Below are 16,855 nucleotides of genomic sequence, written 5' to 3' on the forward strand. Positions count from 1 at the left end.
CCCCCCCGCTCCCCTTGGGGTCCTGACTTCATAGAACTCACGGTCAGCTGTGGGAGATAAAAGAGTGAATGAGTTCTGACCTTGCCATTGCCATCTCCCCTATCCCAACTACACTTCCTAAATCTTGAACCCTCCCAAACTTACAGCCCCCTTTGGGCTGCCAGGTGTCTGCTCGTTTAAACCTGCATGCTTCTAGGTTCCTTAAAAACTGCTCGTGGCCACGTGTTGCCCACTTCTCCAATCCCATTGCATCTCACTCCAGAACTGGACATGCTCCTCACTGACAATCAGGTACTCCTCTTGGCCTCTGCTATGCCTTAGTGTGAGCTCTACACTCTGACTGGTGACCATCTATCCCTTTTACTGCCTATCAGCCTGTGTCCTGTGCCACACTCAGCTCTCTGCTCCCTGAGTCTAGAACAACTTGCCTAAAAGCTGTGTGTGTGTGAGTGTGTGTGTGTGAGAGAGAGAGAAAGACAGAGAGAGAGAGAAAGAGAGAGAGAAAAAGAGAGAGAGAGAACACAAGCACATGCACATGTGTGTGCCTGTTCTGGGGCTGGAACTCAGGGCCTGAATGCTGTCCCTAAGCTTCTTTAGCTCAAGGCTAACACTCTACCACTTGAGCCACAGCTCTACTTCTGTTTTTTTTTTTTTTTTGTAGTTCAGTGAAGATAATGGTCTCATGCACTTGCCTGCCCAGTTGGCTTTGAACCACAATACTCAGGTCTCAGCCTCCTGAGTAGTTAGGATTACAAGCATGAATCATCAGTTCAGCTACCAAGAACAATTTAACACCCTCTCTACCCGTACTCATGTCTCATCCCTACCGATAAATCAGTCATCGGTCATCAGTTCAGCTACCAAGGAGATTTTAACATCCTCTTTACCAGTGCTCATGTCTCATCCCCACCGATAAATCAGTAAGTTTGGGGTGGGATTCAGATCAGTAGCGTGGGAAGATACTGGGGGCTTCCAATGTACAACAGAGTTGAAAACCACTCAGCCTCATTCTAGTAGCAGTTATCTTCCTGTGCCTGCCATTCTAGTTGGTGTGTGATCTTCTTCCTTTGGAGTAATGCTTTTGGGTAGTAATGCTTTTGGCTTAACAGTAGAAATGCATTTAAGCTCTGCTGACAAATTGAAGATCAAAGATTCCTGCCTTCTCAGAACTTTCCAGCACTCACTGCCTGCCTTTGATATCCTCACAGAAGGGTGTGTGTGTGTGTGTGTGTGTGTGTGTGTGTGTGTGTGTGCGTGTGTACCAATACTGGGGCATGAACTCAGGCCTGGGCACTGTCCCTTAGCTTTTTCACTCAAGGCTAATGCTCTATCACCTGAGTCACAGCTTCACTTTTTGGTGGTAGTTAATTGGAGATCAGTCTTTCAGACTTTCCTGCCCTGGCTGGTTTCAGATCTTGATCCTCAGATCTCTGCCCCCTGAGTAGCTAGGATTTGAGATGTGACCCGCTGGCACCCTGCCAATATGTCAATTTTGAAAAAAGCACCCTCTAGAGCAGAGCCTGTCTTCTCAGCCACCACAGTGACTACCTCACACAGCAGCCTCGCTGGATGCCACTGGTGTCAATGGAACACTCAAGGCCTGGGCTGGCTTCACACATGAACTCTTCTGTAAGTGCATTTGGAAGCAGGTTCTGAGATACCCAGGAGAAGGGTTGTCATGAAGCCAAAGCGTGCCCCGAGGAGAAGCTCCCCTGTGGTAAGGATGTCAGGTATTGCCCTGGCTGGAAATGCACATGGGCCTTCGGGGAAAGGAAAGTCATTGGGGTAGCTGCCATTTTGAAAAGGCTCAGAATCCCCAGGGAAAGGGGTCTCAGGGTGGTGGAAATGTGGCCCATTGCTGGCATATGATGAACATATTTGATGGGCATATTTTGATGAGGATGTGGGGGTGGGAGTGGTGACTATCTTTCCCAAAAGCCAGGAACCACTCCTCTTCTCCGAAGCCAGGCTCTGAGGAGCCCTTCAAAATGTTTTTTTTTAAATGCTTATTAGTAGCCAGGTGCTGGTGGCTCATTCCTGTAATCCTAGCTACTCAGGAGGATGAGGTCTGAGGATCATGGTTCGAAGCCAGCCTAGAAAGTAAAATCCATGAGACTCTTATCTCTAATTAAGCACCAAAAAATCCAGAAGTGGAGCTGTGGCTCAAGTGGTAGAGTGATAACCTTGTGCAAAAGAGCTCAGGGACAGCACCCAGGCCCTGAGTTCAAGCCCCTAACTGACTACCCCACTCCAAAAAATGAAATCTTATTAGTGAGCTCTCCACAAGGAAGCAACTATGCATCGTTAACTGCATTTATAAGTGACAAGACGGGTTCTGATGGCTGACTCACTCCAACTTCACATGGAGGGGAAGAGGCCAAGAGCACCAAGTTGGTGCTGCAGGTCTCAGCAGGCTGCAGGAAGGACCTGGCACCTGCTAGGAGCCAGAAACCTGGGCATTCATCTGGGCTCTGCTACTAACTTCCTGCCTATTCTTGGGCCAGCCATTCTGCTTGCTTTCTGGAACATTCCTCCAGGAACGTGGTGTTCCCATCTCTAAAGTGGGATTTCTTTGAACTGGAATAACTTTCTCACTCGGAGAGTTTACCTTCTCCCCACAGTCTAACTGTGTGGAGTCTGAGGAAGGACCATCAGACACACTGAGAAGACCAGTTCTCGGGCCTAGGTTTGTGCTCTGTCCAGTGAAGTTATATGTTAGCTGTGGATTTCTTGGCAGGAGAAAAGATATGCCCACCACTGGTTATTTATTGCTTGTTAAAGCATAGATTTTGGAATCTAGATTTCTTTTTTGAAGGGGTTAGTGATAGAATCCAAGGCCTCATAAATACTAGGCACATGTTCTACTACTGAGCTTGCTCAAGATTCTACCTTTTTTTCTTTTTAAAAATTAACTTAGGGCTGGGAAGGTGGCTCAGTGGTAGAGCGCTTGCCTTGCATGCATGAGGCCCTGGGATCAATTCCTCAGCACCACATAAGCAGAAAAAGCCTGAAGTGGTGCTATGGCTCAAGTGGTAGAGTACTAGCCTTGAGCTGAAGAGTTGAGGGACAGCGCCCAGGCCCAAAATTCAGGACCCACAACCAGAAAAAAAATTAATTTACTTTTAGTAGCATGGGATTTGAATTTTTGGCCTTACATTTCCTAGTCAGGCATTTTATCCCTTGAGCCACACTTCCAGTCCCCTTTTCCCCAATATGGACTTTACTATTTTTTTTAAAAGAATCTTTTTGAACACTACAAACTACAAAGTAAAAGGAGATTGCTAGAAACCTAGTGAATACATTTTACCTGCATGAAAAAAACGATCAAAATCACTTATTTAATAAATTTGCCCAATCACCAGTTATCAGTTATGACATTCTTCTTAAGGTTACAGTATCCTCATTTCAAATGCTATTACATGTTATCTCTTCAAGATGGACTTAATGGGGCCGGGAATGTGACTTAGTGTAGAGTGCTTGCCTAGCATACATGAAGCACTGGGTTTGATTCCTCAGTACCACATACACAGAAAAAGCCAGAGGTGGCACTTTGGCTCAAGTGGTAGAGTGCTAGCTTTGAGCAAAAGAAGCTCAGGGACAGCACCCAGGCCCCAAGTTCATGCCCCAGAACTGGCAAAACAAAAACAGAAACAAAAGCAAAAAAGATGAACTTTACCAAATTTATTGACTAATAAGAATGTCAGCATTTTCTTTTATCAATTAAAAAACTCCCAAAATATTAAGGGGTGACATGGATCAAGATGCTTTGTACTCATAAACTGATGTTGAATGGAAACTACTTTGTACAACTTACTTAAAGATAATAAAAGTGCAGGGCACCAGTGGCTCATGCCTGTAATCCTAGCTACTCAGGAGGCTGAGATCTGAGGATCTCGGTTCAAAGCCAGCCCGGGCAGGAAAGTCCGTGAGACTCTTATCTCCAATAAACCATAGAAAACCGGAAGTGGCACCATGGCTCAAGTAGTAGAGCGTTAGCCTTGAGCTGAAGAATACAGGGACAGAGGCCAAGCCCAGAGTTCAAGCACCACGACTGACAAAAAAAAAAAAAAGATAATAAAAGAATAATTAAAAAGCACTTTCCAAAATATTCATTTTTAACATGTCCTTCCATCCCAGAAAAAAGGAGCTACATTTTCTCCCTGTTGACCAAATACACAGATAAATAACAACAAGAAAGATAAAAATAAAAAGGCAGCCAGTAAAATAAATACATTAATTATTTAGAAATATTTGGCTTATGACAATTTAATAAATGGCAAATAGGGTATGTTACTAGCCACAGGCTCGAATGTTCTTCATTTGTAGCATAGCCTTTGGGTGCTGTTGCTGCTAATTATCTCTAAGTACAAAGAGTCTCATCCAACCCCTCTACTTTGTCTTCAGGACTTCTTTCTCAATTCCAACAGGATTATAATAAGACTGCAGGCAGAGAGCCATGCCTGACCCAAAACAGCAATCTCATAAAGGTGAAATTTCAGGCAATGAGACCAAAGAACAGGGTTTCTATGGGTAATAACTCACTCTCTCTTGGGCTCTGTATATTGGTTCTGAGATACTCCTCTTAGGAAAAGCCCCAGACACAGCTGGGTGCAGGTGTCTCATGCCAATAATTCTAGCTGAGACCTGAGGATCACAGTTCAAAGCCATCCTGAGAAGGAAAGCCAATGAGACTCTATCTCCAATTAACCAGCAAAAAAGCTAGAAATGGAGCTGTGGCTGGTACTCTAGTACCAGCCTTGAGCAAAAAAGCTAAGGGACACCCTGAATACCAGCACAATTAAGAGAAATAAAAAAAGAAGCAGCCTCAGGTTTTGTGAGGGTCTGGGGAATGTCAAGGCATGAAGGATTTCCTGTTGATTTTCAATCTTGTTCAGCTAGTCAATGACAGATATTCTGTACCTATGATGTTCCAGGCATTGCTCAGAGCTGGGCACACAGCAGAAACCAAAACAGATAAAGAAGCTGGTGAGAGTCTGAAGACAATAAACAATAGATAAAATAGGAATTAAGTATAGTTGATGACAAGCATTGTGAATAAAAGAAAAGCTGAGCAGGCTAAAAGGAAGATATAGGTAGCATAGGCTAGTTAGGGTAAGCCTTGATTTGAGCAGACATGATTGGGTGGGGCAGGGGGGCGGTGGGATTGGCCATGAGAATATAGGGTGGAAGAACAGCATGCAAAGGCCCTGAGACATGCAAAGGCCCTGAGAGAGGGGGAGGAGAACAGCTGGGAGCCAGTATGTCTTGTGTGTACTGAAAGAAACCAGTGAAGTCACAGAGGGCAGATAACACCATGCTTGGAAGACCATCATGGGGCCTCCACATTTCCCTACAGGGAACGGATCCGAAGTTGATGAGTGACTGGTGACCTAGAACTCTGTGTGCTATGTGGAGGGTTCATAGGAATGTGTCCAGGAGCACAGCTGTTGGCTTTATTTCCTGTCTGGTCCACTGGCTCAGATCCCTAGGGAAGATGATGCCCTAACTTAGGTGCTCCCCATCTTCTGCAAGGAAGTGCACACACCTAGACTCACACCAGGCTGCAGCTGGCTCCTGGTCAAGGCCTTGAATAACTCATTATCCAGCCTTGTTAGTTGTCCTCAGAGGCCTGAAACAGAGTGTTGTTTAACCACGCACATGGGATGAGCAGAAAGCTGTCAGTTTCTCATTTTTATGAATTAAGTGTTCCATCCGCTTTTGGATATGCTCCAAGGATGTGTGCCATACAGCTCTGCAGTACCACTAGAAAGGCAAAAGACTTGTCTGAATGCAGAAGGTTTTGCCCACAGTGGCAGCATTAAGCAGTGGTGAGAAGAAGTTCTCAGGGGGTGTGAAGTGGGCACAATATTGAGGTATTCACCTGTATCATGTGTTGTTACCTGGCATGAAATTATAACCTAAGACATACGGTCTAATGATTAGACACCTGTTTGATTTCTTATTTCTTTGTTAAGTGGTCCTTTCATTTGGTAGTCTGTACGGGGATAGGTTCCCTTGTGGATTTGCTCCCTTGTTGCTTTAATTGGAAATAAAAGGGCTTTTCTGACAAAGACTCCTTTTGCCACAGTTCAAAGCCATCCTGGGCACAAAGAATCCCTCTAAAACTCCATCTCCCAGCTAACCAGCCCAGAGCCAGGCTGGAGGCATGGCTCAAGACTCACCTCTAAGTATCCAGCCGAAGGCTGAAAGTGGCATTGTGACTCTTAAGTGGTAGAGCACTAGCCTTGAGCAGAAGTGCTCAGGGACAGTGCCCAGGCCTTGAGTCCAAACCTGGTAAATGCCAACTGGGACAAGCTATCCCAGCAATGGATGCTGAGACACTCACCAGGACAAAGTCAGCCCTGACAATGGAAAACCATGGAGAAGAGTAAGAGGAGATGACATCCTAAATGGAGTCACTTTACGCTCCCCCTTTCAAAATTAATCAGAGCCGGGAGATAAAGAGAAATAGTTGCTTGCCCACCTAATGTCCATACCTGTCTACCTTTTAACTGGACAGAAAGTTACAGTCTTGCCTTTGTTACCTGCTATTTGTATTTATAGCAGCCTCTGACTGGTACTCTCAACCAATCCATGATAATCTCCCCTACCCAGTTGCCCAAAAGACCCTAGACAGCCCCCTTTCTGTCTTCCTGCCCCAAGTCCAGTTATTCCTCCTTACCTGTAGTGGGTGGCAACTGGGCTCATACTCCAAATGGAATGTTTCTGGCCCATGGCCAATGTGTGTTCTCCTATGTCATTCATGTTAACTGACCTTGTCACCTTGGCAGCTTTTTGCCTGATCTTTCCAAAAGTCTCTTTCAACAGGATAACATCCCCCACCCAGGATAGCACCTGGGAACAAGTCAAGGCCATCCTGTTCCTACAGGCAACCGGAGACATCACTTACCCTGCCCTGCCTTGCCCAGTACAGACCCAGACCCTAAAGACCCAGACCCAGCACCAGGGATTCCTTGAAATCCCCTCGGCCAACAGGAAGTAGCCAAAAGAGCCCATGACAGTCCTTGGCTCTGTTATCTTTAACTATCTCTGCTACCTCCTCCTCAGGTTACTGTGATCCGAAAGCAGGAAAAGTCTTACTCCCCTCCTCCAGGATGCCGGGAGGCAGGTACCATGCTATGTCTCCAATCCGAGACAGAAAAGGCAATTTCAGGTCTTTGATAGCCCCTTCTGGGAATCAATCCCGCCATGGTATATCCCTCCATATCCCTCTCTTGGGCTGCTAACAGCAATTTTGCCTTTTATTAATTGTGTCTCGCATTTTAGATAACTGTCGTCATGGAAAAAGGAGGTCCTTGACCAACCAAACTATCAAGCAGATGCTTCTTGGATGGTACCTGGCTGAGCAATGAAGCAGGGACCCCTGACTATTTCTGGAAGTAGCTCCACCCATACCCCCGGGCTTGGTACCTCCAATTTTTTTATTAAACAACAGAGCAGGGGAATGTAAGCATTATGCCCATCTTTGGTCCTCAGCCCCACCCAGACCTGAGCTCCTCCTTGTCCAGGAGTTCCCGCCATATAGCTGGCTTCTCCCTCTCTCTACCCAGACCCACCTGAGCTCCCATCTACCTCACTTCTTACTTCTGCGAGACCCTGCTGTTACCTAGATAGTGGAGGGTGCCATGTGCTCCCTCTCCGGGGGAAGTATGGCTCCTCTAATAAACCTTGTAATAATCTTTCTCTTGTGCCGGACTGCCTCTGTGTGGTCTCCTGGGATGGATGTGATGGATCCTTTCACTTATGACATGTCCCTTTTCTTAGGAATAGGCCTCCCTGGCACAGACACCAGTCAGCATACAGGTTGAACCCAGCATCCCAGAGCCAAGCTCTTCTCCAGGCCTGCCTCCTTTGGTCTTGGCGTCTCTCCCAGGGCTCTATAGAGGCCTCTGAGATGGCTGCCAATTCACCCTGCCAAGAACTCCCTGCTCCCCTGGCTGGATTTCTGAGAAAGGACCTACGCCTTCTAAAGAGCAGCTTCAAAGTATTCTAGGGCTCAATACAGTATTCTGGGGGAAATTTATCATGAAAAACTGGTAGTCACTCTCAGCTTTGTGTCTGCATTAGCTCCATCAGTTCTTCAACTTCTTCAATTTAGCTGCACAATTCCAGGAAACTCATACACACAAGTCAGATGTAAAGAACTATTGCTTATCCCAGGAATTTCCAGAATCATTTAAAGGAACATTAAACTACTTAACGCTCTGTGTGTGTGTGTGTGTGTGTGTGTGTGTGTGTGTGTGTGCCAGTACTAGAGCTTGAACTCAAGGCCTGGACACTGTCCTTTTTAAATTTTTTTTTATCTGACATAGGTCTTCAACTCTGGACCTGGGTACTGTCCCTGAGCTCTTCAGCTCAAGGCTAGTGTTCTACCACTTGAGCCACAGCACCACTTCTGGTCTCCTGGTGATTAATTGGAGATAAGAGTCTCATGGACTTTCCTGCATGGGCTGGCTTTGAACCATGGTCCTCAGATCTCAGCATCCTGAGTAGCTAGGATTACAGGCATAAGCCACCAGCCCTCCACCCCCTTTTTCCCTTTTTTTTTTAAAGTAGCTGTACAAAGGGTTTCAGTTCTATAAGTTAGGTTATGAATATAATGCATCTTGATCAATGTCACCCCCTTCCATGTTTTCCCCCATTTTCCCTCCCATCCCCGACCCTGTTACATAGTTCAAATATTTACATAATGTGCATTGAATGATTGTATTTACTCACTCTTCCTCCCTCCATTCCTATGCAAACCCCTACCCCCATCTCTTATGTTGTTTTGCTCAAGGTTGGCACTACACCACTTGAACCACATCTCCACTTCTGGCTTTTTGGTGGTTAATTGGAGATAAGTCTCTCACTTGTCTGCTGGGATGGCTTCAAACTGTGATCCTCAGGTCTCAGCCTCCTGAGTAGCTAGGATTACAAGCAAGAGCCACTGGTGCCCAGGTCTCCTAAATGCTTAGTAGCACCGAGAGACATTCTATCCCCAAACTCTGAACCTTTACCTTGAAATGCCCCTCCACTGTCTCCACCTATCCTAACCTAGGCCATGATCTTTACCAAATCCTGACCCAGACTTCTTCCCTTGCCATGAAAGGCCCTGCCTAAAGTCAGTGCCAAAGTTTCATTCCTTCCTACGCCATCTCAGATACCCTAGGAGGAAACTGCAGTGGACTCCCCAAAGGTAGGCAGAGTGGGACAGGCCTTTGTGCAGGTGAACTGGATTTGGCAGACTTGGCCTCTGACCTCTGGTATAAGGGGCTGATCCCTAGGGGATAGCTGATCTTGGGTAGTGACTATGAGCTCCAGAAAGGCCCTTGGGATCTCCTGGTACAGCCTCTGTACTTTACAGATGGACAAGGCCTGCCAGGGGGGTGGGGGGAAGCTAGCTAGGATTACCAGGGGATAAAATGAGCTAACATCTGTAATATGTTTAGACATTGCCTGGCACCCACTGAGCTCAGGCCTCTCATGGAATCTGAACTGTTATTGAGGACAAACTCAAGTGGGCTTCTCAGTTACAAAATAAAATGCAAACTTCACCTTGAACTTAGAACATTTAGAGCTCAGAAATGGAGTGTTCAGATTCCGAACCAGGCCCACATTGGCCTGAATGTCTGACTCCACAGTTCTGAGGCGGGTTGAGGATTTCTAACACCTCCCTGGTGCTGTTGTGGTCCACAGCCCCTCTTTGAGGACCATAGGCTCAGAGGAACAAATAACAAGTGGGGGAAATGGTGGCACCAACCATGGCAATGGGGCTGGCAGGTCTCTCCATCCCTCCCCAGGGCCCATGGGCTTCCCCCAGGGCCAACACTGGCTGTTCCGCAGCAGCAGCCTGTGGACCATTTTGCTGCACCTGGGCCCACCTGAGACTGTTCTGTGTATTAGCTTGGTCTAGCTGCCTTTACTTTGTGCTGCCCACAGAGGGGGCAGTTCCTCTTTGCAGGTGTGCAGGTATCAGGCTCCTGGAGGGCTGTGTAAGATAAATCAAACACCAACCAGGGATAGGAGCCAACACAATCTTTATTGCAAACTGAAGCTTTTGGCTCAATCACACTGGGAGCTTGGATTTGGGGGTTTTTCCGGTTGCCCAAGCTTGCTCAGAGAAGCCAGGGCACACAGTGTAAGCTGAGCAGAAAACAGCTTCTAGAACAATCCCCTCAAAGGGCCTGAGGAGAGGACCTGGGGATGTAGGCACATGGGAACAAACCGGAGTTAGGGTCAGAGGGCCAGGCACCGCATCTCCTGGTGACCATGACTATTCCCACTGCTGGGACTGTCAAGCATTCTGGAAAGATCTAAGAGGCCAAGGGTTTCCCAGGGCTGGTTAGGAGGGGAGAGCTGGGAGAGCTTTCCTCCTACCCTCCCAGGACATGTGACAGTTATACGTAAAGTGATTAGTCATTTGGGGATCTTGTGAAAAATGCAGATTCTGACTCAGAAAACCTGTGTGTGTTCGGGTGTGTGTGTACGGAGTGGGGTTGAACCTCTGCATTTTTATTTTCATTATTCTATTTTTGAGACAAGGTCTCACTAAAATGCCAAGTTGGCCTCAAACTCTTGACCTCCTGCCTCCGGTTCCAGAGAGCTGGGATCACAGATGTGCAGCACCATACTGGGCCAAGACTGCATTTCTCACCAGCCTTTGTGCAATCTGGACAATCCTCATCCCAAGACATGAGGGTGGGGGTGGGGGTGGGATGGGCATACCAGCCTAGACTGCAATTCAGCCTTCGCTGTCTCAATTATCCACAGCTATTCTCAGTAGCCCTGGAGATGTCCTGACATCTTCCCTTGGAGACTTTTTCCCCCCAGTGTTCGGCAGACCAGGTCTTGGGATAGTAGGACTCTCTGGGACTCAGTGATCAGGGCTGGGTCTTTGGTCTAACCTGTGAGCTCCTGGGCCAGGGAAGGGATGTGGAGGACATTCTGAGTTGGGATTCCTGCTCTGAATGGTGGAAGCAGCCTAGCTCTGCCCATGTCCTGGAGTGTCAGGAGCCTCCACAGAACTAGACAAAAGCTCTAGGCCAGCGGGAGTCTGCAGCAGCAGAACCCATTGCTTGCACAGGGGAGGTGTGGGAGGCAGAGTCCTAGGCAGCTTCTCTAAAGCAGAGGCTGGTTTTTGTTTGTTTTTATTTTTTACCCAGAACAAGAGCTCAGCCTTCTCCTGGTAGAGGGCCAGCCATTCCTGCTTGCCTGGAACTACACTGTCATTAGCAATGAGAGTCCCATGGGAAACCTCTCAGTCCTAGGCTGAATAATCATCCCTAGAATCTGGGTAGAGGGCCCCCAAATGGTCAGATGATTGGGGTTTGGTGGTGGCCTCCAAGCTGGCTCGTCACATATCTGGTGATCTGTGGTGCCTTTGTTCCCAGGGGCTAGATGGAATAGCCAGGCCACTGTTGGAGGAAGGCTGAAGTGAGGGTGGTCATCTAATGTCTGGGACCAGAACCACAGGCATAGGTAGCTTTGTTGTCTCTGGACCAGTCTGCTGTGGCTCAGGGGGCGGTGACCAGGCAGGCCCTCGTCATTCATAGGGAGGGGTGAGGCACCCAGAATTCTCTACCCTGCCACCACCTTCCTCTCCTCCTCCTCCTTCTTCTTTTTTTGTCTATCATGGGACTTGAACTCAGGGCCTGGGCACTATCCCTGAGCCTTTATTTTCCTCAAGGATATCACTCTACCACTTTAAGCCATAGCACCACTTCTGGTTTTTTGATGGTTAATAGGAGATAAGGTTCTCATAGATTTTCCTGCCTGGGCTGGCTTTGAACCATGATCCTCAGATCTCCACCTCCCAAGGAGCTAGGATTACAGATGTGAGCCAGCCTGGTGCCCAGCCCCACGGATTTCTTAATCATGAGGAAGTTACAGAGCAGCCTTGATTTGCTCCCCAGTGTCTCATCCTGCAGCTCCCAAGCTTCTTCATAACTATTTTCGCCCAGCTGTAGGGCCATGCCACACCCTCCACAGCATCCAGAGGAATCCTGATTCTGGTTCCTGCCAGTCTTGGATATGGCCAAGACCAGGGCACTGTGAAAAGCTTCATCCAGCTCAGTTCTCAGGAAGCAATAAATAGGTGTCTTCTCAGTACTAGGAATAAGACCTCTAACACGAAGAGATCCCTTCCACCCCCAGAAGTTCAGCAGGGCTCATCTACAGGCTTGGGGGGGGGTGTCTGAGAATGTGGAGGAAAATCCTCCCAGGGTCTCAAAACAGGCAAAGGCTCCCCATCACCATTGTTCCTCTAAGTAACAAGGCTCAGAGAGGGCAGGAATTCTACCCAAGTTTGCATAGCAGCTATGAGTGCCTAGAGCTTAGGCTCAGGTGGGCCCTGGCCTCCTCCCTCTGGGCATCCCAGGCTGCCTACAGCACTAAGCTAGCTATCCAGGCCTGGCTGCGCCCCTCACTCTGCGCTGGTCAGCCCACCCATCCCCACTCCCCCAAGTTTGCCCTCCTATGGGCCCCTGGGTCTCCCTCCTCTCAGGGTGCCAGGCCAGTGGCCACTGTCCCTTGCTGGGTGGGCACGAGGAGGGTGGTCTACGGTGGAGGGGCCCGAGCGCCTTCTGGAGACAGGAGCATGTCAAATTTGATGAGGGGTGGGGCGATCACGCGCACCTCGGCATTCAGTGGGTTGAAGCGGAGGTTGATGGTGCGCAGGGCAGGCATGGCGGCCAGCTTCTCCACTGGCACATCTGTGGGAACAGAAGGGAGAGGTTAGAGGGGTGGGCACACAAAGAAGGGCAATGGAGCATGCACATGCCATGGTACAAGCGCTCAGCTCTAGCTACAGGGACAGTGGTAGGGGCTATCAGGAGCCCTCCAGGATATCTGCAGCTACTTGGAGGTAAGAGCTTCTATGAACAAGAATCAGTTGTGGGCTGGGAAGGTGGCTTAGTGGTAGAGTGCTTGCCTAGACTGCATAAAGCCCTGGGTTCAATTCCTCAGTACCACCTACACAGAAAAAGCCAGAAGTGGCTCAAAGTAGAGTGCTAGCCTTGAGCAAAAGAAGCTCAGGGACAGGTTCCAGGCCCTGAGGCCAAGCACCATGATTGATTAAAAAAACAAAACAAAACAAAAAAAGTTGCTTCAAAAAGTTAAAATATAGGATTGCTGGGACTGGGAAGGTGGCTTAGTGGTAGAATGCTTGCCTTGCATGCATGAGGTCCTGGGTTTGATTCCTCAGCACCACATAAGGAGAAAAAGCCAGAAGTGGCATTCAGCCTTGAGCTGAAGAGCTGGGGGACAGTGCCCAGGCCCAGAGTTCAGGCCCCACAACTGACAATATATATGTATATACATATGTATATCTCTCTATATACATATGTATGTATGTATGTGTATGTGTGTATATACACACATATGTATATATGATTGCCATGTGAGGCAGCACATGGACCCCTAGTAGGATGGGAAGAATGAAAGATAGGTACTTAAATGCTGGTATAGGAGAGCTCACAACAGAACAATTCACAACAGCTAAGTGTCCATCAGTATACACATGGAATATTATTTAGCTGTAAAAAGAAATTAAGCTTTCACGCTGGTGGCTCATGCCTGTAATCCTAGCTACTGAGGAGGCTGAGATCTGAGGATGGCTGTTCAAAGCCAGCCCGGGCAGGAGAGAACGTGAGACTCCTATCTCCAATAAACCAATAAGCTCAATAAGCTCCAATAAGCTCAAGTGGTAGAGCGCTCGCCTTGAGCTGAAGAGCTGAGGGACAGCGCCCAGGCCCAGAGTTCAAGCCCCACGACCGACAAAAAAAAAAAAGAAATTAAGTTGGTCTTAGGGCTTGAACTGAGGGCCTGGGCACTTCCTTGCGCATTTTTTTGCTTAAGGCTAGCACTCTACCACTTTGAACCACAGCACTGTTTTCTGTTTGTTTTTTTGTTTGGTCTCTTGTGTTTTTTTTTTTTGTGTGTGTGGTTAATTGGAGATAAGAGTTTCACAGGCTTTCCTGCCTGGGTTAGCTTTGAACCACAATCCTCAGATCTCAGCCTCCTGAGATGCTAGTATTATAGGCATGAACCATCAGTGCCAGGCAGGAATGAAATTCTGATACATATTTTGACATAGATGAACCCAGACAACACTGCTAATGAGAGAGGGGAGGAACCAAAGGACAAGTACTGTATTATTCCCTTTCGAAGGCATGTAGAATAATGACGTTCATGGAGACAGAAAATAGAGTTGGAGTTATAAGGGACTTGGGGAAAGGGCACTGAGGCATTATTGCTTAATAGTTAGAGTGCCTAAGTGTAGAAACCTTTTAGAAATGGATGGTGTCCATGGGAGTACAATACTGTAAATGTCACTAATGCTACTGAGTAGTGAAATGGTGAAAATAGCCAGGGATAGTAAGGCATGCCTGTAATCCCAGCACTTGAGAAGTGGAGGCAGGAGAATGGTGAGTCTGAGGACGGCTTGGGCTACACCGGGAGTTCCAGGTCAGCATCAGTAACATAGTGAGTCTCGGTTTCAATCAATACATAAAATGGCAAAATTTGTTATGTATAATGTCACAATTTTAAACAATAATATCCTATGTCAAAACCCACTGACATGCCAGACGCCAGTGGCTCATGCCTCTAATCCTAGCTAATCAGGAGGCTGAGATCTGAGGATCATGGTTCAAAGCCAGCCCGGGCAGAAAAGTCTCCATGAGACTCTTATCTCTAATTAACCACTCAAAAACAGGAAGCAGAGTTATGGTTCAAAGTGGTAGAGCACTAGCCTTGAGCAAAAAGAGCTCAGGGACAATGTGCAGGCTGATTTCAAGCCCTACGACTGACAAACAAAAAACAACAAAAAAACCAACACTGACTTGTATACTCCTAACATATGAAATAAGTGACAAGTGAATTGCACGGCTTTAAAAACACAAAGTGCATTATGCTCATAAAGGGAAGAATATTCTTGCTGAGAGAGAAGAGGCTGCATTTGCTCATAGGTATAATTCTTAATGACTTTGGGGCCATTCTCCATCTTGCCCTGCCTTTCTGCCCCCTGTGAGCTCTTAAAGAGGGAGACATGACTGTCGTGGCCCCACCTAGGGCAGAAATGTGACCTTATTAAGACTCATCACGGGCCTCCCTCCCTCCTGTGTCATTGCTCTGCGAGAGTCTCTGGTCTGGGACTTTCCAGGTTAGATCAATGCAGATCATCACCCGCACATGGAATGTTCTCTAGAAGCAAAGCCATTTATCTCCAGCTACAGCTCTGCTCTCCAACCTCCAATGTGTAGAAATGGAACATCTAGTTTCAAATCATCATCCACTGGATTGATGTGCAGATAGCAGGGCATGCCTGAAAGATCACCTAGAAAGCCACTTTGCAGCAAATGCAGAGTTAACAGTGGATCGCCTCATACCAGTAGGCTGTTATAAGTGAAGAGCCAGAGCACATCATCTGGATCTGGAGTGCGACAGACACTCAGGCTGAAGCCCTAGCGCTACTACTTTCTGGCATCATCCCTTCCTACCACTGTGACAGAGAGCCTTCCTTTTGTGTTATGATGAGATCAGGAGTATGTGTCTTTCTCAGGATACCACACCAGGAGGTAAAAGGTCCATCCTTTCTCATTCTTTTTTGAGCCATTCCTTTGGCCCTTTTTGCTACCATCATCATCATCATCATCATCGATTATTGTGTGTATGCACACAGAGTGTGCCAATCCTGGAGCTTGAACTCAGGGCCTGGGCCTTGTCCCTCAGCTTTTTTGCTAAAGGTTGGAGCTCTACCACGTTTGGCTTCTTGGTGGCTAATTGGAGATAAGAGTCTCATGGACTTTCCTGTCTGAGCTAGCAGATCTCAGCTCCTAAATAGTTAGGATTCTAGGCATGAGACTTCAGGTCCTGGCATCATTAGTTTTCAAACAGGGTCTCAAATTTATGGCCCAGATCGGCTTGGACCACAATCTTCCTATTGATACTTCCCACATAGCTAGGATGACAGATGCACACCATGCTTCACTTTTCATTGACTGGGATGGGAGAACTCTCAAATTTTTTGACTATCCTTGAATTGTGATCCTCCCAAACTCCCCTTCTCAAGTACCTAGGATTATAAACATGAATCACCGCACTGATTACAAAGCCATCTTGAATGTTAATTTTGATCATCTGGTCAGTGTGGCATTCTGTTTCCCCACTACATAATTACTATTGGTTTTTCCTTCCTTTGCAATTAGCAAGAGATCCACGGGGACATATTTCAAGAAGCATGCAAACATCCGTCTCCTAGCCAACATTTCACATCTCTTGCCCCTAGGTTTAGCAGACACAGAGGGTTCTCACTCATTTGATCTTCACAAACTAATGATCTTCTAATACCAGCCAGCTCTCAGCATGTCTAAGTAGGCCATAGCCTGCTCTCTGTTCTTATGAACCAGTTTATTACTAACATGGACCCCCATGGGTCTAGTGATTTGTAGGTCTTTATTGTATTTGATTAATTTGGTGCTCATGTTATTCCAGATTTGGCCAGTGGGAGCCCCTTGAAATGGCTCCTTGGATGGCACCCAGGGCCTTGAACACACTAGGCAAGCACTCTACTACCAAGCTCTACCTGCCCCCCCCCACCCCAGTAGCCCAGTCCTTCCCAGGGCTGCTGACATACTCACAGCATTTTGAGACACGCTTCCTTAATTTCTGGAGATTCATCACAAGCCTTCCCTGCTCAGTCCTAGAGTCATCCACATCTGGGAAGAATTCTGAGTCCTTTTCATGGCAAAGGGCATTACTGCCCACTAACAAGAGTGCTACTAAGGCACATTGTATAGTCCATGCATAGAGCCCATGTATAGCTCACCCACCAGCTAATATTGCTGCCATGTGC

At 47.3% G+C, this 16,855-nt stretch overlaps 2 protein-coding genes across 3 annotated transcripts in view; both read right to left on the bottom strand.

Moving 5' to 3' along the window:
- Window positions 1–351, bottom strand: part of Npffr1 (neuropeptide FF receptor 1) — a 35,445-nt gene extending 35,094 nt beyond the window's left edge. Inside the window, exon 1 of the mRNA XM_013017062.1 lies at window positions 258–351. Coding sequence (XP_012872516.1) covers window positions 258–351 — 94 coding nt within the window. The remainder of the gene's footprint in view (window positions 1–257) is intronic.
- Window positions 352–12,514: 12,163 nt separating this feature from the next.
- Window positions 12,515–16,855, bottom strand: part of Lrrc20 (leucine rich repeat containing 20) — a 67,305-nt gene continuing 62,964 nt past the window's right edge. For both annotated transcript variants that reach the window (XM_013017127.1, XM_013017126.1), the window contains one exon: window positions 12,515–12,713. In XM_013017127.1, coding sequence (XP_012872581.1) covers window positions 12,559–12,713 — 155 coding nt within the window. In that variant the 3' untranslated portion in view covers window positions 12,515–12,558. The remainder of the gene's footprint in view (window positions 12,714–16,855) is intronic.

The sequence above is a fragment of the Dipodomys ordii genome, unplaced genomic scaffold (genome assembly GCF_000151885.1).
Source record: "Dipodomys ordii isolate 6190 unplaced genomic scaffold, Dord_2.0 Scaffold34, whole genome shotgun sequence".
Taxonomy (NCBI): domain Eukaryota; kingdom Metazoa; phylum Chordata; class Mammalia; order Rodentia; family Heteromyidae; genus Dipodomys; species Dipodomys ordii.